This window comes from Corvus brachyrhynchos, unplaced genomic scaffold, assembly GCF_000691975.1.
Source record: "Corvus brachyrhynchos isolate BGI_N302 unplaced genomic scaffold, ASM69197v1 scaffold116, whole genome shotgun sequence".
Classification (NCBI taxonomy): Eukaryota; Metazoa; Chordata; class Aves; order Passeriformes; family Corvidae; genus Corvus; species Corvus brachyrhynchos.
This window is the reverse complement of record NW_008240221.1, coordinates 12,712,913-12,738,906: the sequence shown is the minus strand read 5'-3', so window position 1 is coordinate 12,738,906 and position 25,994 is coordinate 12,712,913. Positions and strand designations below refer to the sequence as shown.

General features: G+C 38.1%; 1 protein-coding gene across 1 annotated transcript; it reads left to right on the top strand.

Moving 5' to 3' along the window:
- Window positions 1-11,068: 11,068 nt before the first annotated feature.
- Window positions 11,069-25,782, top strand: WDCP (WD repeat and coiled coil containing). The gene is made up of 3 exons (XM_008641812.2): window positions 11,069-13,194; window positions 21,943-22,063; window positions 25,256-25,782. The coding sequence occupies exons 1-3, from the start codon at window positions 11,275-11,277 to the stop codon at window positions 25,420-25,422; spliced, it is 2,208 nt and encodes a 735-aa protein (XP_008640034.1). The 5' UTR covers window positions 11,069-11,274; the 3' UTR covers window positions 25,423-25,782.
- The last annotated feature ends 212 nt before the right edge of the window (window positions 25,783-25,994 follow it).

Below are 25,994 nucleotides of genomic sequence, written 5' to 3'. Positions count from 1 at the left end.
TCTTTTGGGCATGAGCTAATAAGATCCCCTACATTAATATTACCAAGGCCATGGAAATAAAGGTGAGGCCAAATTCCAAGACAGAAAAAAAGATCTGTAGAGGTTATCTCAAAGTTGTTGGATCGATATTTTAAAAAATCTTTGACACCACAGATATTGAACAAAAAATAATGTTATTTTCCCCGTGACAGTATTCACTGGAGACATTGAGATCCTTAAATACATGTTAGCAAGTCCACAGCACATGAAGATCTTGGAAGAGTAGACTGAAACAAGGAATGTTCATATCTTCAGGAAAGCCTCTGAAATACAAGGAAAAGTGGTTTAGAATTGGCAGGAAATTGGAGGGGAAACAGAAAGCACAAAGGGACTAAGAGGGAAAGTTCATGACCAAGGAAGTGGCTAAAATCAGATTATCAAACCAGATTAGAATGCTCTTTGAAAGTCATTGCATGTCATCCACCTCCTCCACCTTTGGGACCCAGCATATCTGTATCAAGGGTAAAGTCCAGTAGTCTCTCTCTCCAAGGCTCTGTAGAGCTCACGTTCCTGAACAGTTGTTTACCACAAGACCTTCCCACAGCACATTTTTCTATCCTGGCAACAGAAACAGCGGGCTGGAAAAGTGGGGGGTTTCATCACACTCCTTCCCAAATGTTTTGATGGAACCACATGACTCCAACATCTAAGATTACTCAGTGGTCACAAAGAGGACACGTTGCCACAGTCATTATGAGAAAGACCCCAAACCTTAAAGTTTAGCAGATGACTATCCCATCTTCTTTTGTGAAAACCCCTACAGCCAGCACTGTTTACAAACTATTTATGTATTTCCACTTTTAGGAAGACAGTTTCCAAATTTTTAGGGTGTTTTACTTTAGTTCATAGTTCCTATATTGTGAAATCCCATTCTTCATTGTTTTTCAAATCTACAAAGGATCTACAAATCATGTGTAATAGATTCCATATGCACATGAAGAACACCCCTGAAAGAAAAAGCACTAAATTGCCCATAAACAGAAAGCGCAAATTCTGCAAATGTAAAAATTCATGGAAGCCACAAAAAACTCCCAACAATACACATTTCCTTCACCAGCATCTGTGGATAAATAATCAGCATTACTTTGAAACCCAACCAGTGTTCTATGAACAGTGAAAGCAAACTAAAAATGTGTTACCAATACTGACCTTTCCATTCAGTGAACCAACATGTGAAACCAAGTAATTTTAATCCCAAAGTGTACAGGTCATGCAAAACCAGTGCCACACTGGAAAAAACCCTGACCAAAATAAACACCAGCCTGCAGAGCTCAGCAGGTTGTGTCACTGTGAATGTTCCTGTGCATCACGAGCATTGACAAAAGAGAGTCAGCCAGAATCCATGATTCCTCTCAAAGCACATGCTTAGGGTAATTCTGACAGCACACCCGCACTGACAGCCATGTGATTAACTGATTAAACCCAAAAATCTCCATGTGCCTGTCTCACTTCTCACTGCTGCTGGTCACCACAGGTCTCCAGCACAGTCACCTCCTCCCCAACTGATACTTGTTCTAAATGCCCCAAAACAGAATAAAATTTCATCCTGAAGCAATTACTCCTAATACTCATCTTCCTCTTGGAACTCCTTATCCACATCTGTATCTATACTATCCTCTTGCAGCTGTAGCTGTGAGTGTAAAACTGCAGCTGGATTTTTTCAGTAGCACTAAAACTGCCTTGAAAGCTGCCACCTCTCTCACCAGGCTCTTCCTAACTCAGATATTCACATATTCTCTCTCACAATGCTTTTATGTGAGTCATTATGAAGGTCTTAGACCTGATCTTCAAAGCCTTTTACAGGACCAGGTGAGGTAACCCCGGGTATGCACAGGAAAGAGCTCCAGCTCATCAGCATATACACCACCAGCTACTGGAGTCAAGAATTTGTTAGCTTAGGTTCTGGAATGGAGGCAAAAATTCCACAAGGCCTGGACCTTAATAATGGAGCTTGCTTCCAGAAGAGATTAATGCAATTTATCTCTTCCAAACCCACATGGGTTTAGACAGACTCATGGTCTCACAGACTTGTCTCCCCAGTACAAGGACGTAGTGGAGCAAGCCCAACCATTCCAATGTTGTTAATGGTTGGAGAATATGGAGAGGAGAAGGGAGCTGGGTTTGTTCAGCCTGCAGAAGACAGAGAGAAGAAGGATCTCAGTTGCTGTCTACAACTACCTGATGAGTGGTGGAGAGGATGGTGCCACACTCTTCTCAGAGATGCCCAACAAAAGGACAAGAAGCAATGGACACAAGTCCATAGCAAGAGAAATTCTGACTAAATATAGATTAAAAGAATCTTCACAAGATGAGTTATCAAACAAAGCCTTAAGGAACCTCAACAAACTGATGTCAGCCCTGTTCCAAGCAAGCTATTGGACCATATGCCCTTCAAAGATCTCTTCCTCTAAACTTATGTATGAGTCTGTAATATGTGTCATGCAACATGAAGAAGACAAGGAAATTAAAAAGTGGTAGTGAGGTTAACCACAATTCCAACATTGACTGCATGATCCTTAATCACTTCGAATCTGTTTGCAATGCATAATGCTCCAAAGTGGCTAATACAAAACTAGCTAGAACCTCAGATACAATATAAATATGAAATTGCATCATCCATCCAGACTAATTAGCACACATGCAGATTGCTGCAGTGATATTGCTTCACTGCCTACTCTTTTGAAGGCAGCTTGCTGAATTGTAGATATGCTCTGAACTGCTCTGTGCCTCAGTATTTAATTTATATAACAAGAACAATCATTGTACCTTGTCTGTTTAGATTCCAAACACTTAAGGGGAAGAGATTGTTTTTTATCATAAATAAAAGAGGGACCTAGAGCCTAAACTCAGGGTCATGCAGTGCGATCTCACAAATAAAATTTCCAATAATAACAAGACAGTCCAAGAGGATTAGATTTTCTTTTCCACCCAATCTTTCATAGCAAAAAATGGATTAAAAAATGTAAGTAAGTCTATCTTTCAAACTGTGGAACAGTACTGGAATTACATATATTGCATCTATTCAGTAAGCAATTATTCCAGCTCTGTCATTTCCTTGCCATGGAAGTTACAGAAGGATGTCAGTGACTTTGAGAAACTTTGTATTTACAGGGAAACACATTTTCTGCTTTCTTCAGTAAAACTATTTCTCTATAGTTTTGGTATTTATTCTGCTTGGTGGAGAAATGTCACTGGCAAGATATATTGGAAGCAGTTCAAACAACAGGAGAAAACCAAACAAGCCGCAAATATTAGCTACAAGCTTTTGATTAGTCTTTCGATGATTTTGGAAAATGTAACTGTGGAAATGAAATTAACTGGCATTCTCAATCCTCCAGATAAATGAATCAAGGGAGCTGGCTAATGGACTCAGAAAATTAAGGTTGTATTTGTTTTCCTTCATTCTGCATGTGCAATTATAACACTGTTTAATGAGTTTCTAGAACCTCCTGACCAAAATGATCTGAAGTTATAACTAAAAGTTCAGCAGCCAGAGAGGCAGATTGTAACATACCAAGGCAGCTACAAGTAGGACAGAACAGAAAGATTGCAAAAAGTTGGGGGCTTTTTGCATGGTGCTCCAGAGACAGCTTTAATTCCAGGTAAGTATCAACAGATCAGCAACAGCCACTAAAAATCTCGGCTTTTTACATTCATCTCTAGGAGAAACACAAACACTAATCTCTCTGGTATTCAGCTCCTCATCAGGGTTGATCCAGCATTTGGCCTTTAGCTCTCTTTGAGAAAAACAAGGCTGAATCAACCATTTCAGGTTGTGCACCTATGGAGTCAAGGTGGCTGAACCTGGAGAACAGTTATTTAGGCTTAAACTGACCTTCGAGTGGAAACACTTCTAATCCTTCCTACCAGGAAAGCAGGAAAAAGTATTTTTAATTTTATTTTCCATTACATTAAGACCTTATCTAAGATAAAAAATAGGGCTAAAACAGAACCATCACAGCCTTTCAGTAAAAATGTAGACCCCACAGGACCTTCAATACAATTCTAGCTAATGCTTCAACTATCTTACGGGCTGTGGATTAAAAACATCATCCACTATAGCTCAGTTTCAGCCTACACAGACAGTTACAGGTGAATTACTTAAACAAGCAGGTAGATAGCAGCACAGTGTTATCACCATTTCATTTTAATTAGCAGGTTTGTGTTAGAATACATTCACCAATATTTTTGTCTATATCAGGGAGGTAGGGAGATCCTATTAAGTCTAACTAGCAAGAACATTTCGATGGGAGACCAAGTTAAAGGTGTTTTATTATGAGGGTTTCCAAATATAGCTGGGAATCAGCTTTCTTCAGACACTTCTGAAATTGTCCCAGGTAGAACCAGCAACAGCAAAATATTCAACTGTCTTGGGCATTGGAATTGTTATCATCAAACACACCTCATACATCAAGCAAAATAAGAGAGAGCCCAAAATCTTTCTCAATCAATATTGTCAACCACAGTTTAACTGCCTGAATAAATACTAGAACCCATGTGATTCAGAAGTAATTAATTTTGATATACTTTATAAAATTTGCTTTCTAGTGCACCTTCCGAAACAGGTATTACTAAGAATCTGACTCTGTCTACATTGTCAGCTAACCAGTTTGGATACAGGATTATGTCCAGCTTATGCTGGCCTGAGTTCCTTTACAATAATAAAGTATTTTCCCAGAGCCGACAGAGTTTAATGACCTTTTCAACTTATCAAGCTGGGACAAATATAAATCTGCTAAAAATGTTGCTATCCTTTGTTCTTCTTCAAGTCTCAACGGGCTTTCAACTGAGAGTGATCTAACTGACTATGCACACTGTGGCAAAGAGCATTTAGCCATGCAAGAGGTTCCTAAGTTATCTGATGTGTCTGGTGGGAATTATAAAAATACCACTTCAAGGGTAAAAATTTACATCATCTTGGAAAAAGAAGGTACTAATAAGAGACATCTTCAAAAACAAATACATTTAATGCCTATGAAAGAAAAAGACTGTCACAATTGGGAAGCTGAATGTTGACTTACAGATGGAAAGACCCATTAGATCATTCATTCCCTCTCTTTGCCAAGACAGAAATATATCCTAAAGAACATTTCATGCTCTTCTGCCCAGTATAATTTTTGTAACATAAGTGCTGGAGTTTCTATTGAAAACCTGATTGCTTTATAAAGTGTGCACAAGAGACTGGCATGTACATACGGGAGCATTAAGTCAAAAAACAGTGTTTTGAGATACAGAGGGCATTCAGCAGTGGGAAGGCTGTGGGTAGGAATCATGTAGCTTTAGAAAGAGGTATTGGTGGGCTGATCATTGATAAATGTTCTAGTTACAACAGACATGCATGTAATGACTATGCAACCATTCCTTGGCATTCATCTGTCCATACCCATTTCCTATCCGAGTACTTCAGCTAGACTCATAAAGCAAGAGTTATTAATCTATTTTAGGTACTTTACACTGATAGAATGAATCATGCCCTAAAAGTATCTATTTCTCACCACTGACTTTTAAGTGAATCAGGAAGCAGGGTCTGACTTAGACAACTATAGCGTGTATGTGCAGAGATATGTTAGAGAGCTGAAGCTCCACGTTGTTGCCTAATAGGAGCTTGGGTACTACCTTCATATAGGCATCTATACGTATTTACTTCAATGCAGAAATACTAATCTGTAGGATGCATCCCACACCTACAATTAAATGAGAAATGAGTCTCATTCTCTGTGACCATATTTGCATAACCATCCTGCTTTCCTTTCTAATTGCTCACCAGTTTTGCTTTAGCATTTTGAAGGCCAGAAAAACATTATGCCCTTGATGAGAGTGAGAATGAAGTGGCCTTCTGAAAAGATTTGGTTCTCTTCTCCCCACTCCAATGAACTACAAGAGTCTCACTCTAAACCACAAAAGGGAAGGCTTGGGTGATTAACAACTGCTTCGCCAACTCTACTCCCCCAGATGTGCTGGATTGCTATGTTAGAATTACATATTTGCCTTTCTGTTACAGAGGAGAGGGAGTTCCAAGAGCCACAAACATCAAGACAACTGTTCACAACACTCCTGCAAGAGTGATGGACAGCTCTGGTTGGAATGATGTGATGGAGCACCTCTGGTGCCTTCCCTGAGACCCAGGGGAATTTCAGAGAACCCAAGGTCCAGTGTCAGAGAGGTCACTGCAGTCAGTTATACACGTGTGACATTTGGAGAGTTGCCATCTAGCAGCATATCCCTGAGGGTGGAAATGAGCTCACAGAATTTATAAACATCAAGAAGAGGCAGAGTTTTTGTCTCGCTGCAGCAGTGTCTTGTCCCCATGCTAGGTGCCTCTGTTTACAAATGACAGATCAAGACAGCCTGGTACCCTTGGCACAGGCAGTTGCTCCAGAAAGGTAATACCAAGGTTCTGCACATATGAAAAAAGTAGTCTTAGAAAGAAGTGGTGACTTTCTTGCCTGAAGTCTCCTTAGTTTGAATGTAGCCTGCACAGAAAAGATGAGTGGCTTGCATTTACACAATAATTTGAATACATGTTTTTTTAATTAACCAAACTTCTTAACAATTTATTAAATATATATCTGTAAAAATTACAATGTTTCATTAGGTGTTTCCCACTTTACATGACATACGTACAAAAATGTGTAGCTGGTGAGTAAAATCCTATTCTGAGAGCGGGAACAGAACACAGACCTATCCCTGTCAGAAGAGCACTGATTTACAAAGCGTGGATCAGTGGATCTGCTCTGACAGATTACGTACTTCATTTCTTTATTAACTGTGCATAATTTTCACATTCTGTTCCAGTTAGCTTATGACAGATAACTACTTTTTAAAATCAGATCTCAAGGAAAAGAAATGTCAGTGTGGAAGAATAAAGACATTTAGTATGCATTTATTACGTAAATAAATACTCAAGCTTCTCAAAAGTGTTGAAGTAAATGACACATCTACTTAAATTGGTGAATTCATGGTGAGTAGCTTTAAATAGAAATACTTTTGAAGTAAAAATACCACGAAGTATTAGACATTTCATGAAGTTGAGTTAAATTAGTATTAGAAAAATTATTACTCTTACGTTTTTATTACATATTGAGCTGGATCTCTCTTCCTCTGAAGTCACCAGGAATATTAACATCTATTTAATTAACTTGAAGTAAGATTTAGCCTGGAAGAGTTATTTTACCATGAGTAAAGGAGAAAATGAAGTCTGAAATCCAGCTTTTCCAGCAAGGCACTGAACTCAGATACACAGAGATATTCAGATACCAATCTCCCTCTAGAAAAGAAATAGACAGGTAAATATATTTAAGAACCTGGAACTCATTAGCTCTGATCCATTTGGACACAAAAAGTACTCACTGTTTCCCTGAACAGTAAGGAGAAGCAATGTGGAAAAACATCAATATAAATCAGTATTATAAAAAATGGCAGCTCACTTCAATGACGAAGGCTGGATTAATTTTCCAACACTCATGAACCATGGGAACTCATGTCTACCAGCTGGCAGCTATGCGCAACTCAGAGTTCAGTTTTGGACTTTCCATATGACTTCTAAAAACCATCTCCTCCAAAGCACCAAGGACTGGCTGGCTGGAATTACTCTGCAGGAGAGAGCCAGCCACCAGCTGAAACACCTTGTTTCAGCCATAGGTGACATTCTCAGTCACACCAGAGTTAATCAGAGGCACAGAGATGCTAATAGTTCAGAATCTAGCTCATTGTAGGTGTAAAGTCTGTGGTTGCTCACTGGAGTGTCTCAGATTTCTAACTGTAGTAATTGCCCGTACAGTTTTCAATTACCAGCCTTTATTTTGAGTGTGTGCTATAAAGATCTGTGCATGCCAAGGTGATGGAGAAATAGTATTTATATTTTTTTCTGGAAAAATGTGCTAACTGAATGAAGGGAACTTGTTTTTTCCTCTCTATTTTTATCCCGTTTTTAAAAAATGAGGCTGTGCCAAACAAAAGTTCAACATCTCTTTTATTCACTTTGCACCTTCTTTGATCCCCAGTACAACTTGTTTAAATTCATAATCATGGCATAACTTAGGTTTTATTCTTTATATACTTATTTGCTGTATATTTTACAAGTCTTCCATTATGTACAGTTTTTTAAGGAAACAAGCTGACAGATAACCTCATCTCGAATGAATTTTGTCATATATGGTGTTTATGGGGATTCTGTTCTCACAGAAGTTCCTTGCCCACATTATTGCCTCCCACCAAAAACCAGTCATCGAATGAACCACAGGAGGAAACTTTGCTTGAGATTCTCAAATGTTATCCCCAAATGGAGTCTGCGGTTCCAATTCAACTGCTACAGAATAGAGCTTGCAACGTGTCCAAACCCTGCAGATTTCAAGGAACACTGAGCCTTGGAGAGTTTTCAAAAGTCCTCAGCAAATTCATGCTCACTTGGCTCCCCAGCTCACTACCATGCCAGTGGAACCTTGTGGATGTTGTCATCTTTGTGTCTGTGTATCTCAGATTATTAGAAATAAGTATGTTTCAGATGAAGTATAACTTCATATATGTGTCATTAGTATGACTTCAGATGAAGTCCTAATTCCTAAGGCCTTCAGAGATAGACAAAAATCTCACTGTAGCTCTGTTGCAAATATTTTTCAAGACTTCAGTGTTTGTGAGATGACCTGAATTCCAAAATTGAGGATGATTCTCGTACTGGCAAATCTCACATATTCAGCCTTGTATCCCCCTCTGATAATGTCACAGACACTGATGAAAAGCAGATTCTTTATGAGATGATGAAATTAAAAAAAAAACCAGACTAAAAAACCCCAGCAAATAAAGTCCAGTGTTCCATGTGAGTAGTCAGTCCATGCTCTCAAGATGTCAGCGTAGCTGGCAGAATACACATTATCCCTAGCGAAACATCTGAGCATTTCAGTCACACTGAGGCAGAAGTTTCTGCATCCCAACCACATTTTAGGTTGCTAGAATGCAGCTGTGACAGAGTTTTGTTAGGATATTTAAAGCACAGCGGTGCAGAATATAGAGGAGATGCTGTGCCAAAGAATAGCTTTATCACTTTCAGCAAAATACACCCAGAAGACAATAAAGCAGCGAAACACCATTCTTTTAAAGTAAAACAAACATATATTGTACAGACTCTGTCAATTTATGGAGCTGCTGTGATTGTATTTTAATGTAATCTATTCATTGTAACTGCTATGGGTAAGAAAGTTTCACTAATATGAAAAACAATAATCCTGCTACAACTTGGAGGAAGTACAGAGTAGTCAGAACTCCTAGTGAAATAGGTATGGCAGTGTGGCATCCCTGACACAAAGGGTAAGGTAAAATCATTAAAAAACATGGTTTCACCACAAGCACAGACAGAGACCAAAGAATTTATGAGTCTTGCATAAAAAGGGATCTTCTAACCTGCATATTTAGCTTTTTCATTTTTACCCATTCCAGTCATCCTTGCTGGCTTGTTCTTGATGCATATAAAAAAGTTTTTATTTTGAATGTAATCTTAATGAAATAATTCACAAAAGGAAAAAAGGTAGCTGTGAATGAGCATGTGATATAATTACATCAGTATGGGAGTTCTTTAGTGGTAATACCCATCCTCAGTAAATACACCTGGAAAAAGGATATTAAAAATTCTTACAACAGAGGTCTAACTGCCTTCAACAAGACGTTTGTTTTCCTCAGGTGATAACATACAAATATATAAAGTATAAAAGAGCCAAAGATGCAGAATGTGTATTGTTAAGTCTTACATTTTTAACCAGAGTGATTACATTGATAGCTTTGCCCAGGTTTAATTTATTCACTCTTTGTTAATGTAAAAAGCAAGACACACAAGTTACATGGAAGCTGAAAGGAGATGCACTGACAAGACAAGAATTACAGAGAGATGCTGAGGATGGGATCCAGTTACCTGTTTATAAGCTTCTAATGCCATCTTAGGCAGTCCAGGGGGCTATCTGGGGATCATCTCTTTGTTGCCAGCTGCCACTCCAGAATGGCACTACTCTTCTCTAAGTCCTATGCTGTATCTGCCAGCTCAGTGTGGCTGTCTCAGATGTCTTGGGGCACTGAAAATAGTAATGGTTGCTTATATTTAAGTAATTAATCCCACCCTGACTGTTTAGGCTCAGCCATACGCACACTCTGTCCAAGCTAACCCCAGAGAAGGCTGCGCTGAGGAGGGAAGGGTGGAGACGCTCGAGGCAGTCCATCTGACCCAGCTCTGGGCCTGCAACAGCACAGCCCACCCAAACTGCTGCATCTTCACACGGCCCCACTGTGTTACAGCAATTCATTGGTTGGGTCTTCTGGGTCTTGGGCAACTCAAGGATCTTGCATGATATTATGTTACATATTGTGGAAAATGCAGGGTTAGGAGAAACAAGAAAATTTCGGCGTCCTCTCTGCATTTTGTCTGTATAATGAGGGAACAGCCCTCAGATACAGGTAGCTGGGAAGACCAAGAAGGAAACCAATATATATTTGTAGCTAGGAAGTATGTCCCAGTAAAATGAACACTGATCACTAATCAGCTCTCTTTGCTTCTAGACTATGTACTTGGGGTTTTTTAGTTTGGGTGTTGTTTTTTTTAAAATCTCACTTTCCTTCGTTCTCTTGTAACTATTGACAGAACAGAGCATGATTTCCCTTTTCTACTTTCCTTTCATAGCTATTTCAGATCTTGTCTCTTTGAAAGATGCTGCCCATCAGAGATTGCAATCTGCCTTGTACAGTTCTCAGTTATGTTTAAATCTTCTTTCATCCCTCAAAGGCTGGCTGAAAGAAGTGTCAGGTCATTATTTCAGGCTGTAGCTTAATACTTAGGCTTACCAGTATATTGTTGCATGATTTCTCTCTTTGGTAAAGACCTTCATTCACTGAAGGTCAAGGTATTAGTGTTATTTTTAAATATATTCCCAGCACCAAAGAGTTAAAAATAGCCCTCTACGAAAATGCACAGTAATTGGTTAAACCTTGCTAGCAATCACATGAAGATGATAACTCCTCCCAGGAAAAGACATAGCCAAAGCAGCTTTGACATGGATTTATACTTAGAAGAGCAGCTGCGGGCCTACTGAGGAGTTCACAATATAGACTGTTGGATTATCAGCAGAAAAAACAGCTTGATGCTGGAAAGGAAGGGACAGGAGACATGAGAAAAAAATTTTCTCATGGTGATCTGCAAGTGAATTCCATGGATTCTCTACTTTGGAACAACCACTATTAGAAAGAAAGCTTAAAAAGATGGATCTGGGAAAGGCAAAGCTGCTGAGAACCGGCCTCAATGCTTTATATCAAGCTATCCACCCTGTGCACGGAATCGCCTGGACGGATGGGAAGCAAGTGATACTGACTACCTTATACTATCAAAATGGAGAGCTGAAGTTTGGAGACTCCAGCATTGTTGGTCAATTTGAACATGTTCATGGGCTTTACTGGGGCCCATGTTGCTCTACAGACACCCCAGCTCTGCTCGCTGTTCAGCACAAAAAGCACGTAAGCATTTGGCAGCTGGTGTACAGCAGTGCAGAGGAGAAAAAGCCCTTGATTTCTCAGACTTGTGAAGTTGGTGAGCCATTTCCACTGCTTTCTCAGGGCTGTGTCTGGCATCCAAAGAAGGAGGTCTTGGCTGTGCTTACAAAACGAGATGCTTCAGTCTTGCATGCTGTCCGTACTGACAATACACGGGTTAAGGCAGAGATCAAAAGCAGCGGACTCATCCACTGTGCTTGCTGGACTAAGGATGGTAATCGTTTAGTAGTTGCTATAGGCAGTGCTCTGCACTCCTACATATGGGATAATGCTCAGAAAACTCTAAATATCTGCTCCTTTTGCCCAGTTTTTGATGTGGGAGGTTATATCTGTGCTATAGAAGCCACACTGGATTTCCAAATTGCTGTAGCTACTGAGCTTCCTTTAGATAATATCTGTGGTTTCAATGCCGGCATTGCATTTGATGTGCCCTCTGGTACAGAAGCTGGTTCTTTAATCTCACACGCTGCTCTGGTGCTTGGTGATGAGGAATACTCCATGGACACACGAAGAAAGTCCATAGATTCAGATAGATCAGGTGTTGATTCACTTGCCTCTTCTTCATCAGGTCCTGTGGATTTAACCCATATCCTTGCAAACCACCGTCGGTCTGATCCCAGTCCTCTCATTACTCTGAAACGCAAAGACTCTGCAGCAGCAAATGGTCAAGATTCTTCTCACTTGATCTTGGTGACTTTTGAGAGGAAGGTAACGACCACCAGAAAAGTCACGATCCCAGGTATTCTGGTTCCTGATATAATGGCTTTTGACCTTAGAGCTCAGATTGTGGCAGTAGCCTCTAATACCTCTAATATTGTTTTGGTGTATTCAGTTACCTCTTCCTGTATGCCTCACATTCAACAAATCCAGCTGGAAAAAAATGAAAGACCAAAGGGCCTATGCTTTTTAACAGATAAGCTCTTATTGATTCTGATTGGCAAGCAGAGGTTCCCTGAGCCTAATCTCATTCCATCTTCAAGTTCAGACAGGTATATAATACGTCTTATGGTTAAAGAATTGATGCTGGAAGAAAACTCTTCAGCATTGCCTGAAACTAAGCAGAATATGTTTTATAATTTTGAATCCTCTATTAATATACCTGGAAAAAGAAAATTCTTTGAGAATCTTGCCACAGAAGACCAACCTCAAAGCAGGGAGTTGTTAATACCAAGAAGAACAGTTATTCAATCTCCGAGTGGCAGAAGAAGACTCATTGAAGAAGTAAAGAGCCCTAGTTATGAGCAGAGCTCTTCATCAAGTGTGAGTGACCTGGATGAAAAAAGGCTCCCAGGTGACTCTTCGGTGGCCTTGGAAACATTGGATGCTGAACCTACAAATCGCTCAGTGTCTCTTCGTGGTTTTGGATCACCTAGCAGGATTTCCAGCAGACCAACATCCCCTAAAGTGCAGTTCAATGTGATCCAAGAAACATCAAATTATCCTAAAAACAACAATTTGCCAAGTGAAAGGGGAATGAGTCACATATCTAGAAATTTAGAGAGACTTTGTGGCAGTTTCAATGAGTTACAGCTGAGTCTTTCTGAAATAACAGACTTTGCTAGGAACGGGAGGAGGATATCTTTAGCCTACCCGTGCTCCCAGGAACCGCCTGTTGTGCATGTCACTTACCAGGTAACATCTTGTCAGCTTAGAAATATTGTGATAGGAACCAAAATTTTAAACAATCTTGTATTTATTTAGCTTCAAATCAAGAGGATGCAGTTTATTCTTATCAACCCATGAGAAATGTAACCTAGATTTGGCATCAAGCTTAATCTAAAATGGAATTATAATTTGTCATTGGAACAGTAACTCAGGATAATATGGGTAGCTTATAGGATACTTCACATGGGAGATTTGTCTGTTTGTTCTTTGATCATGCACAATTGTCTTGGACACTGGCTGATTTTGTGTGCATCTGTCAGAGAGAACAGAGCCAGAGCTGTTATTCTACAAAAAGCTTGTATTTTAGTTTAGTTTAGTAAGAGATAAACTGATGAATATGGGGCTACAGTAGCTCACCAGAAATGTAATAAATTTAAACCTGAGCTCAAATCCAGAGTCTGAAGATACCAGACTCACAGAAAGACTGAAACGAAGTATTGAATCTCAATTTATGGAAAATTTAAATGGACATGACATTAATTTGGCTTATTTCTACTTTGGTTTCTCAACACTATTCTCTGCAGAATCGGACATACACAATTTGTAAAACGTATGACCACTTAAAATTTTCTGAAGAAAAACCCTCAAACAACAACAAAAAAAATCCATCAATATCTAATTATGATTTCATTAAATAAGTATAAGAATGTCAAACCATTTTCCTATCTACCTTTGTTTTTGGTAAATTTCCTACTGGCTTCAATAAGAATTTCAACGAAGGAATGTAGGTTGGGTAAATATTTCTATCTATTATTCTCAATATTATTCACAGGAATACTAACATTATACTGATCAGATTTTTGAATATGCTGATGGTAGTGATAAAACTGGTTTCCCTTTCAGGATGTAGATGCCAATTATAAATGCATTCTTATCTACTGCAACATAAGCAGCATTATGTCAAAATAATATAGTGCATTGTGATGATGCCAAAGTGTTTATTTCTCAAAAAATTTTACTTCCTTTTATTTTAAAGGAATCCATACAGACATCTAAGTAGCCCTCCTTAAACACACATTAAGGGAATGGTGACTCAATTCAATCATGTTCGTTACTTTTTAGCAATTGTTTACTTGTCATTTAAGCAGATTCTGGTATGTTGAGTTCTCTAGATAAAAGCAAAGCTTTTGATCTGAATTAGTCAGTAATTTAACTTGAACATGTTATACAAATTCTGGTGAAAAAGCAACATGTCTATTTTAAATAATTTAGGATTTTATTGGCCAAGAAGCAAGCCCTTCTGTTCTCCAGTATGTTCAAATTAATTTTGATTTCTTACCATACATCAACTTATTTATTTAGCAAGCAGCCCTATTTCTAGGATTCAATTGGATTAACCTTTCCCAAGAGAAGTTTTATTTGTGACACGAAATATTAATCTCTGAAGTCACTGTGCACGTTTGCTTGCACAAGAAGTAAGAATTGGTTAAGCTGTATTTTTCTTTGGAAACAACAACAACAAAATTAAGTGCTTCTAAAATACTGCTAGAAAAACTATGTTTAGAAAGGAAGACTTATTTATCTGAACAGGTTAGTTTCACATTAAGCCAGCAGCAAGCACTGCTAGCAGCACATTATAATGACTCAGAAAAAGTGCCACTAATGCCTTCCCACACACACAGCTTTCCTGGGGAAGGCTCAACTAATGCCTTCCATAGTTCAGCCCCTCTACTGAAATCTAACAGGATCACAGCACGATGCCAAAAAAGAATGAAAAATAGACTTGGCAAAAAGGTCTACAGACAGGGAAATATTTGCTTCATAGGCAGCTAATAATTTTCAGAGAAATAGTTGTTTTGATTAGTTTATATTCAGACATCTGAACCTTGTTCCTCCTTCAGGAACTGTTTAGTGCACTGTGAGCTCAGAGACCAGCTGGGCTGTGGGTTTCAGCCAGACTCTGTGTTCACAGAGCAAAAAGTCAGGAAATAGCTTTATTGCCTTATGATATAAATATCAGCCAGTGGAAAACATTCTCAGCTTTAGGAACACTGCAGTCCAGTCAATAATATGGCCATTATCTTCCAGCTCTTTGTGCCAAGTGTATGTCTTCTTAAGTGTCTGTATAATCCCCAGCACAGCAAAGGCTCAGTCTTGATTGAGAAATATATGGTACTAAAGAATATAATGATCAGAACTGCATAACCCTATTTATGCATTTATAAAATAAAATGAAAATTTAAAATATAATAGGTAAAAATGTAGCAATAATTAATGAGCAATTACGAAAACTGTTGTGCAGAAGCATTACTGACATATTTATATGTATTTCCTGTTCTGCTTAGAAAACTAAAACAAGAAAACAAACATTACTTAATAATTCATAATGCCTGCTCACTTAATAGTCTTCAAAACCTTTGTTTATCCTGTTAGTGCAAGCCTGCCTGTCACTCCTCTGAAGTCACATCTATGCAGTGCTATCAGAATTTGTATTCATTGTAGCCCATAGCCATAGAAGAAAACCACGATCATTCACACTTTGGAAATGTCACTGCACTATCACTTGTGTAATAGCATTCAGCCACCAGAGGTAACTTGATCATTCAACCCTGAAAAGCAAATATTATTGCTCTTTCATCACATACAGGCTTGTGATTCAGGGGAGTGTGGGAGGGCAGACAGACAAATGAAATAAGAAGATATTATTTAAAAAGAAAAAAAAAAAAAAGAGGATCTGTCACAGATTTTTTTCTGTTTCAGTTTGTAAAAAGATACTTTTATCATCCTTTTCCCCCAGAAAGGAAACAGCTGCAGAATATTTAAACTACTCTCATTCAAAAGCTAATTACAGTGGAAATAAAGCCAATCTGGATCTCAAATTAAAGTCATTTAGGCAAACCTCTCCAGGAGGAATAAGATTCATCTTAATCTGAAGAATATCTTTAAACTCCTACATTTTGCTCACAAGCAGTATTATGTCAAAAGTTTATATCAGAGAGAGCATATATTGCATAATTAAACAGGAAATAATATCTTTTCAGTAATTAGTCACAATGATTTTCTTTTCTTAGCACTCACCAATAATTGTATACAAGTCAATTTGTACTTTTATAGTACCTTCATGCAATTTACTATGGGAAACTTTATTGCCAAGGTCAGCTATAAAATAAACAAACTTTTTTTTACACATATCTGGGAGATGAACAGAAAGGATCCAAACATATGGCAGTAAAGTTCTGATAGAAATACATGACGTAAAGAAGGGGAATATAAGGGGGGCACAATAAAATGAGCGAAGACCAGGCTTCAATGATGAGCTGTAATAAGACCATGAACCTTTCTGAAATCCAAAGGGCAATTTTGACTCGGGTTGAGCCACAGAAAGTTAAGTCATGAAAATGATGGAAGAGGAAGCTGATATGACTGCTCCCCGGAGTAAGAAACTAGTCAGCTATCCTGAAATTTAGAAGGAAGAGATTTAGGATGACTGTAAAAGAAAGACCTGCAGTCGTCAAGAGGAAGTGTGATTAATGCATGGATAACATTTTGAGCAAAGGTTGAGGAATTTGTTATGAGCAAATTCTGTCAACAGTGTTCTGAAACTGATCAATAGCAGACAAGCATGCTTTGTAGAGGAGACACAATTCCTTTTGTTAGAGCAGATGATTTGTTTGTTGGGTACGCAGACGCAAAAGGAAAGGAACATGCAATGTCAAAAATGAAGCCAAGTTTTCATACTGCACAAAGAAAGTAAAGATCATACATAAAGATCATGGAAGCACAAGCACAAAAGGTATATCTTAGATGACAGTACACCTGAAACAGTAGTTGCAGAACTATTAACAGGGAGCCAAGAGGAGAGAAATCCCAGCATCACGTCACCTGGAATGCTGCTGTGCCCTATAAATGCAAACTGCTCTGGGATTTAAGCACCTCTGAGCACCTCAGATCTCTTCCAGCGTAAACATTTTACAGGCTTATGCTTCTCTGCCAGGTTAATTAAGGTTGCGATTGGAATGTCCCACATAAGGAAAGGAAAGATACAAGTATCTCCACCACAATAAAAACAGAATCTACCAAAAAGCAAGCACGAATCACAGCAACAGCAGAAATAATGACAGGGAAGGGGAGCAGTGTGAGCTGCCAAACCTAATGAGCACTACCTGTGGCAATGCTGCACAAGGCTCGATGAGACACAGTACTCTGAATGTAAATCGTAATTCTCCTTCCTCTTCAATGCTCTCTTCCTTAGCTGTTTAAGTATCTTTTCATTGTCTTCTGGCACAGAACCCCCACATCTAGCTAATTTACTAGATTTTTCTCATCTTGCACAATGAATATGGGGGGCAAGGTAAAAGCAGGCTGACTAATGGGTACTAAGGTATCAAACTTGAAATCACCAGAGGAGGACAACACAGAGAGTTGAAATCAACAACACAAGAGAGTTGAAATCAAAAGAATGAAAGCAGAATCCTCCGCAACTACAGCACTATTCACTGTACAATACATGTACTAACCTGATACCTTTCCCTTAGAAAAGACCAGATTATTAACACAAAGGAGATGAAGAATATTTAAAATACCTGTAATTCAGTACAGTAGTTGAAATCAAGCCACTGGGGAAATAATTTGTTCAACAGCAGAGAATAGGGATTAATAGAAGAAAAATAAGATGGTTAAGGAATTAGCTGCAAGGGAGATAGTAATAGTTATAATAATACAGAAGAAAATGGAAAAAAATTACTAGTGGATTTTCTCATGATGGATTTTCAGGCTCATCTAAAAGTTTCATTAATGATCTGCTGAGTTATGCTTATAAAATCTGCATATGACATAAAGTCAGTAACATTTTCAGTAAAGGATCAGGATTTCACACCTGTAAATTGATTACTATTATTTAACATCTAGAATTTAAAAAAAAAATAGGATTGAAATGAACTAAATGAACTAATATAAAGTGCATAGTAATATATTTCAGGATTAACAGAGGAAATTTCTGCTTTAAACTGGATATTCACGAGCTGGAAACAACCAAGGATGAGAAAAGCTTGTACATGTTAAGTGACTACAAGATGACTGTGAATCCAAACTACAATATTGTTATGAAAAGAACAAAGGCAGTGTGTGGGCACATCAGTGAGGCACATCCTTCAGCACGTAATGCAGTACTGGGCACACAGCTGTCAGGTCTCATCTGAAAAACATTTTACATTCCTAGACATCCATGGGCAAGAAAGACACAATCAGACTTCAACTGATCGCTAACCCAGTGTCAGTAAAACAATTCTGATTGGTAGCACATTCTCATTTACTTCACTTTTTCATCAGTTGTTGAATTGAAGTTCCTTCAGATGACCTCAGCATGCAGGCGAGTGTAGGCAGTGCATTAGGAAATACAAGACGAATGAAGAAAAGGTCAAGAGACAGAACCAGCTGCAGCAGACTGCTCAGTGGGGTTAAAAAAGGGAGAGAAGGCATGCTCATTTATTGTGCAGACATACGGTGTGTAACATCTCATCCAGGAATCCTTTTTGCCTTAGTAAATTATTTTCTTCTCGTACATATTTGCAATCCAAAATGTGGGTTTTGAAAGACAGTTTGGCACTGCTGCAATGGGCTGGCTGCTGCCCAGAACACCCTTTATAGGCTATAAAATCTGACCGGGGCAGGCTGACACGGGTAAAGGAAAACAATTATTGAGTTGACCGTTCCTTTTTATTGGATTTTTGTTGAAGGAGAGTTGGACTTGACATACTGCAGGAAGTTGGCTAAAGAAACTTAATCTGAAAAAATTTGTTTCTTCCATGATTAACATGTTCTTAGCCTACCAATAAACTTTGATCTAGGATAAAGCAACTAACACATGGGATTTTAATCCAGAAATTTCAAATTCTCTAACTCCTACTAGAAATAAATAACAACATAGCAAAAACAGATGTGGATTTTGGGAAGAGGTGGATTAAATCTAGATTTGGCTAGAAAAATTGACTTTCGGTTAAGGCATGAAAGTGGGAAGTACTAAGGCAAGCTTTTAATTGTACCTCTAACTCTGTCACAAATTACTTCCATGACCTTGAGTAAATCTCTTAAGCTCCCTGTGTAATGGCATGATCATCCATAAAAAGGGGATACTAAGAGTTACCTGCCTCACAAGAAGGTACAGGCTTAAATCAGTTAATCTGTGATGTGACATGTGTGAACACATTCCTCAAAGAGAAGGCACATTATCATCACTTAAACTAAACATTAAACAAAAAGGCTAAATAATTAGAAGATTATAACAAAGTAAGATTCTTGACCTGAGAAAATTTGTAAAAAGTCAAAAATAAATGTATAAGATGATAAAATTTATCATTATAAACAGAAGTATATTACAAAGACAAAGAAAGTAGTTCATATGAACACTCACAAGTGATGCAACCAAGACTTGATCTTTCAGGTTTGTACTTGAAAAACTGTTTAGGATAAAAAATAGGTGTCGTGCAGTTTTGTGTATACAAAAATGTCTTCTATTTCCAGTGGCTGTTCCAGTAACAATGTGCAAGGCTAAGTAGGAAACAAACTAGAACAAATTCATCCTGAGTATACATTTCCATTCAACTGATTTCAAGTCAAGAGAAACAGAGCTGGATTATTTTCTGATAATTCCTGAGTTGGAGCATATCTACATGAAAAAATGGACCACTTGGACCAAGGCAGTGAGCCTGTCTCATTTACAGTCCATTTTTTTCTATAATTCATTAATTGAAGTTCCAGTTTGAATAAACTCTGCTATTTTAAACTGAACTCAGGAAAATTAAATAGTTGTTAGATGTGCTAGTCCACAATCTGCAGCAATGACAAAACTTTGCACAAATACCTGCACAGGCAGAGCATCTTCGCAATGCCTATGCAAAGCACATGCTCACTGCCAAACATTCAGCCCATGGAGTTTCAGGTGTGTTTAGGTTCAACAGAATTTAGTACTACATAATTTGGAAATACCTAAAACTTACAAAGAAGTTCTCTTATATGGTTACAGCTGTAAAAAAAAGTTGCTATAGGTTTATGACTAAGAAAATAAAAGTTCCTTGATGCATTCCTTAGGTATATCCTTTATTAATTATGCAGCAACAAATTTCTGCTTGTTTTGAACGTGGAAAAAGATAAGAAGACCTTAGAAAGTTGGAAAGTTCACGTTTTTAATGGAAAGGTTTTTTTATGTTTCTTACATAAAAAATCAATCATAATAAATAAATAAATAGCAATCAGCCATAGACTATCTGCATGAGCAATTTATACCAGAGTGGGGAAAAAGACGTTTGCAACAGACAGATATTCTGATTTACAGAATCCAGTGTGGTTGCATGACAGCACAAATACTGTGTACAGAAAAGTGAAAGGGATTTATTTAGAAAGGTTGTTACACAGCAAAGAAGCACACGTTCACTGAGAGAGCAACTGTCAAAAGACAGCACAATTAGAAATGAAGACAAGCATTACAAGAGACATTTATTTAGTCAAAGGTTAGATTACTGTGCACACAAATAGAAGATGCAGTTGTGAATTCATTCAACTGTAAGTTTTACATTAGCAAGAAAGATTCAAGTGTATGAAGTAGACACAGGGTAGGACTAGAAGAGGAGCTGGGATAGATGAGATCCTTTCAACCCATTCTAAAATATTACTTTGGATCCATTTTGAATGTACAAAACACAAGGGTCTAGGAAATTGGATAAATAGACTGTTTATTCACATAACAAATTTGTAAAAATGGGGAGTATTGCAAACATAAAGATGCCAAAGAAAAAGAAACAAAGCAAAACATAACACATGGAACTACACAGGGAGAAGGCATGGAAAGAACAAAATGAAATTCACAGGACAAAGTATAGCAATATTATTTAGAAGAAGATGTCTAATTCACATCTATTTCATAATGACATTGAGTCATTGGAAAGTTTTTAATGTTAAAAGAACTTTCAAATGATAGCAGACAGGAAAATGTAAATTCACATATATATCCACTTCATGACGATAGCAGCTCAACTATTTTGTATCCATGCACCTTGTAGTAACCAGAATGATGAAACACAAAGATGTTGATTCTCAGGGCCACCTAAATTTCATGAAGCACAAACAAGCCACCTTTATATTCAAGTGTGTTCTTTCAGTGAATATCAGAGTAAATTCCAGGGTTGTAAATCCATACATTCCCTCTCTCTCAAAGCAAGTCACAGGATTTCCAAGCTACCTTGCTGTGACAGCTTTTCAGAGAGACTGTTGCTATGTCCAGTCTCTCTGCAATACTTCCTGTGCCAAAATAACCCTGAGGTTATTTTACCAGGGTGGAATAGCTGCCCAGTGGCTCTCAAACCCACCCACACATACTGCTGAAACTGAGCAGTGTACTCATTTACTCTGGCAGCATCTGGAACAACGTTATTCCAGGTATTGCCTTCCACTTAACTGGCTTCAGGCAGGGAGGCCCAACAGATGCACAGATGCACACCCCAGGGCAGTTCGTATACAGGGCTGAGGCAGCTTTGAGCTGCAGTAACTCACAAAGCAAAAACCAAAGAGGCATTTTCATCCTCCTCACATGAAACTGTGAGATTGTGCTTAGAATGGCCCTGCATGATGATGTCATCTATAAACTGTAGGAAAGACAGACAAAGAAAAGGCAAAATAACTAAAGAACTTAAAGGAATAAGAGCAGAGGAATGGTTATAATAACTCAGGCTCAATGTCTAAGCCATTAACAAGATCTTTTCTTTTATATACATGCATATGAAGAAAAGCTTTCCGAATGGATCAGTTACTGAAGAAACGAAAGATGTTCTCCTCTGTGATGGCAAGATCCATTTGAGTTTAGTCCAGCAGCTGTTTGATCTGCCTGTTATTGAAATGAAACATGGTATGTTCTTTTTATTTCTGCTATCTGGTTTCACCTGAGATTTTTAGCATAAAAGAGACATTTGTGGTAGAATAATTACCCCAGACTTTAGTAAAGTGAGCTAACTAACATTTTTTGGCAAGTGTGTGTTTTCCCTTGTCTGAAATACAGCAGAGTCTCTTGAAATCATTTAAATGCTAAGTAACTACCTGCAGAACTACCTATTAGCAGAGTAGTATGTTAGGTGCCTCTGCAAAGGAAGGCTGAGAAAATAATCAGTACATTGTGTTGCCTGGAAGTAGAATGGCTTCTTTGAGACCTTTCGGCATTTTGCTTCCCCCATCCTTACAGGAATGTCTCAGACCTGGCAATGGAGTGTAGGCTGGAGAAAAATTCGCTCTTAGAATATGATATATATTTATGTATCAAGTAGCATTTGGGATTATTTTAATGTAAGATTAAAAATGAAGCTCAATGTTCCTATTTGCCAGTCTTGCATTTTTACCAGTCGCCACTGAGCAACTCGTAAGGACAGAAGCCACAAGGGGAACCCTGGCCCCAGACTGGTCTCTGAATTGCCTTGTCCCTGCTTGTTCTGTGTGAGACCTTGTCAGCAACACTGCCATTTTTTAGCCATTTCTTTATAATGCTTCTGGTGGCTTTTCACAGTCTACTATGATCCTCTTTCTGAGGCTGTTGCAGAAGACAAGGATATGCAGGTTCCATATTTTTGTCAGGAATCTTCCTTGACTGTGCAGTGCAGTGGAAGCATATATCCACTCCACCTGCTGTTGAGGCCTGAGCTATTTCCCAGCAGGCTTCTGCAGCAACATGATGCAGCGCTGCAGGGCAAGGAGGAGACCATTTTTGGCCCGTATTTCCAGCTCTTGATTTTGGAAAGAAATTCCCATAATAAACAAGGGGACTCAGAAAACCTATTTTCAGCTCTATAGAATAGTTGAATATTTAATTAGCAAAACACCTCTCCTCAGTTTCATGTATTAGACTTCAGAGATATCAAAAAGATAATGTCTCACAATCATCCTAATGCATCCCTCTTTCTGCTCCGATTTTCTGATATTGAGCCTGTTTGCTTACAGCAAAAAGAAAAACTGAAACAAGAATCTTTCTAAAACTCACTAAAATTCTGCAAAATTATAAGGTTTGGAGCAGAAGTAGTTGTGTAGCTGTTTATGCAGTTCTGGCTGGTACTTGCTTATATTCCTAAAAGTTTCTTTTGATACAAGACATAAATATTAAATGCAAAGTTTAAAAATATCACTCCCATCATTTAATACTATATAATTAAATGGGATGTAATGAAGAGCATGCCTGTATTATAATAACAGCCTGGCTTTTTTTATTGTGAGTAAACACTTAAGCATTAATAGATTGGAGGGAAAAGCTTCATGACTGTAAGCTAAATTCATGCCCACAGCAATGCTGTTAAGATCATCAGAGTTAAAAGAGCAATGAGCTCGGCCTCATTGTTTGCACTTTAAGCCCAGGACTGTAATACCATTACCTGAGCTAAATATAGTCTGTTGTGTAGTGCCATGGTAGCAGCACACAGGAGTCTCTCTTTTTGGCACATCATCATCATAATAATTGTTCACAGTAAAAGGGTACTATACTCTGCACAAATCTTTTCCATTGAAATGTTCCATGGGATATGCTTGAAAGCAAGTGGTACCAATGACACTGAGAATTTCCAGCATTTCCATGGATGAAAATAGGAAGTCCCAAGAGTCTGACACAAGAGTATGCTTCATCAATTTGACAACTGTATGTAATATCCATTTGGACAGTAGAACTTCCACTTTCAGGCCCACTGCTCATAGAATCTGAAGTCTGTCCAGATTTAGAAAGAAAGTATTAAGAGCAGAAGATAAAAGATTCATGGTTTGGAAAGACAATCTTCTTATGATGTAACATGGTGACATGACAACATACAACCAGCCTGGAAAAGTGGTTTTGAAGTAGTTTAAGAAGAGGGTATTTACCTTGCCCAGGAGCATGCTTTGTTATGACTGAAAAAAATTAAGGATGGTTCATTTGGATTTTCTACAGTTTCTTTTTTTCACATTCCGTTTAAGAAACAGTTTTATATCCCAAAATTTAAAATCTCAACACAGAACCTACCAGGGTTTTCTTTCCCTCATATCCCAGCTAATGCCCCTGATCAATAATGGCAGGATCTAAGGACATGTTCTAAGGAAAGTGTGTCATACAAGGGCTCCCAGAATGCTTTTTAGTTGCCACAGATTTTTTTTTTCCATAACATGTCAAACTGAAAAGCAAAAGACAAATAGAGAATTCACTCTTTTCTATAAGAACTGCAATATCCAGCCAAAAAGAAAGCCAGACGAATCACAAAAAAAAAAAAAAAAAAAAGGCTTCATTTTAAAGCAAATTTGCTAAGAAAAGTAAAAAACAAAGTGGGGGGAGTTTTCTTTTCAACTTCTATGCAATACAGAAAGAGAACATAAAAGGTTTTGATGTATTTTAGTTTTTAAATCTTGTCTCTTTTTTTTTTTTTCAGAAAAAAAGAAGGATTAAAAATGTCATCCATATTATGTTCATTCTCTTTATGAGAAGATTCAATAAATAATTAAAAGACAGGAAATTTTACCGTAGCAGCTTTTGTAAATAATCTTTTGTAAATCATCTTCAAGGTCTATTTGCTTCTATTTTCTACATGAATTTGAAAATATACCAAACGGTTTTACAGTAAAGGAGATGGAGACCCCTACTCCCTTCTAGAACAAGTACGGCACAATCATTTTTGTTGCCAACATTTCCAGTTTTTATAATCTCTTCATCATTTGGGTAGAGCAGATGAGTGAAAAGGCTGAACAGAATTAGATGCCACTAGAACAAAAGTCAGCAGGGAAAGGCTGGCTGAGTTTTCAGAAGATGAAGATACTTGCAGTTCATTAGAATTAGAAAAGATGCACCTTGTGTTTGAACTTAATTTAAATAAGAGACAAAATGCCTCAAACCTTGCAAGACCTTTCATTTAGCCCCTCACTGCATTTGCACAAAGGTGTGTTGAGCACGGATTGTCAGACCTTAATGTCATTAGTGTAATAAGGGTTTAATGCACAAAAAGAACCCGTGCTCTGCCTGCTTGCTGACTTTTAAAAATGTGCTTCTACATTTACGTAACCAGAGCAGTGCACTCATTTTCTTTTTCTTGCTTAATTTTTGTAGGCTCTTCTTGGATTGTGCTCACTGCAGACAAGGATGGCTTTGTGCCATTAATATTCAAAGCCACACAAGAGATAATCATAAGGGATGGAACTGACAGTTCAGAAGTCTGTGGAGGTCACTCCTACAAAAAAAGCATCCCAATGCGACCACCAAGCAGAGTGACATAATCTCTGAACAAAGAACCCCAATGACCTTCTTTTCTCCTACGATACAGAGACATTCTGTGGTCTCAGACACTGAGAGAGTAGAAAGCTCTCTTCACTACTTTCTGTGTGTTGTAACTGTAAAATCTGTGGCATGGTTACACTATAGCTACATCCTCAGGTTGGCTGGACCCTCACCATTTCTTCTGAAGGACTGGACCTACAGTGAAGTTGACCACAGCTGCTGTTATTAATGGCTGTCCTGGACTGGAGCAGAGAGACTATTGTCTACTTTGATTGAGGTCACGATGTTCTTGGAGGAACACTATTACGCTAAAAATCATGCAGTAATAACAAATCTAGCTGGTGCAGGTGTACAGTCAACATAAAACCTAAAGAAAATACAACTAAAGAGCCTTTAAATAAAAAGAAGAAAACAGAGGGGAAGAGGGGGGGGGGGGGAAGAAAATTGCTTCAAGCTCTTTTCTGCTCCAGCTGGATCCCATGGAAACCTGCAACATTTTCAGAAATGCTTAATTTTTATATGAAAATGTTCAATTACTAAAAAGGCTGCATCACTGTCTCCTGTAGTGTCT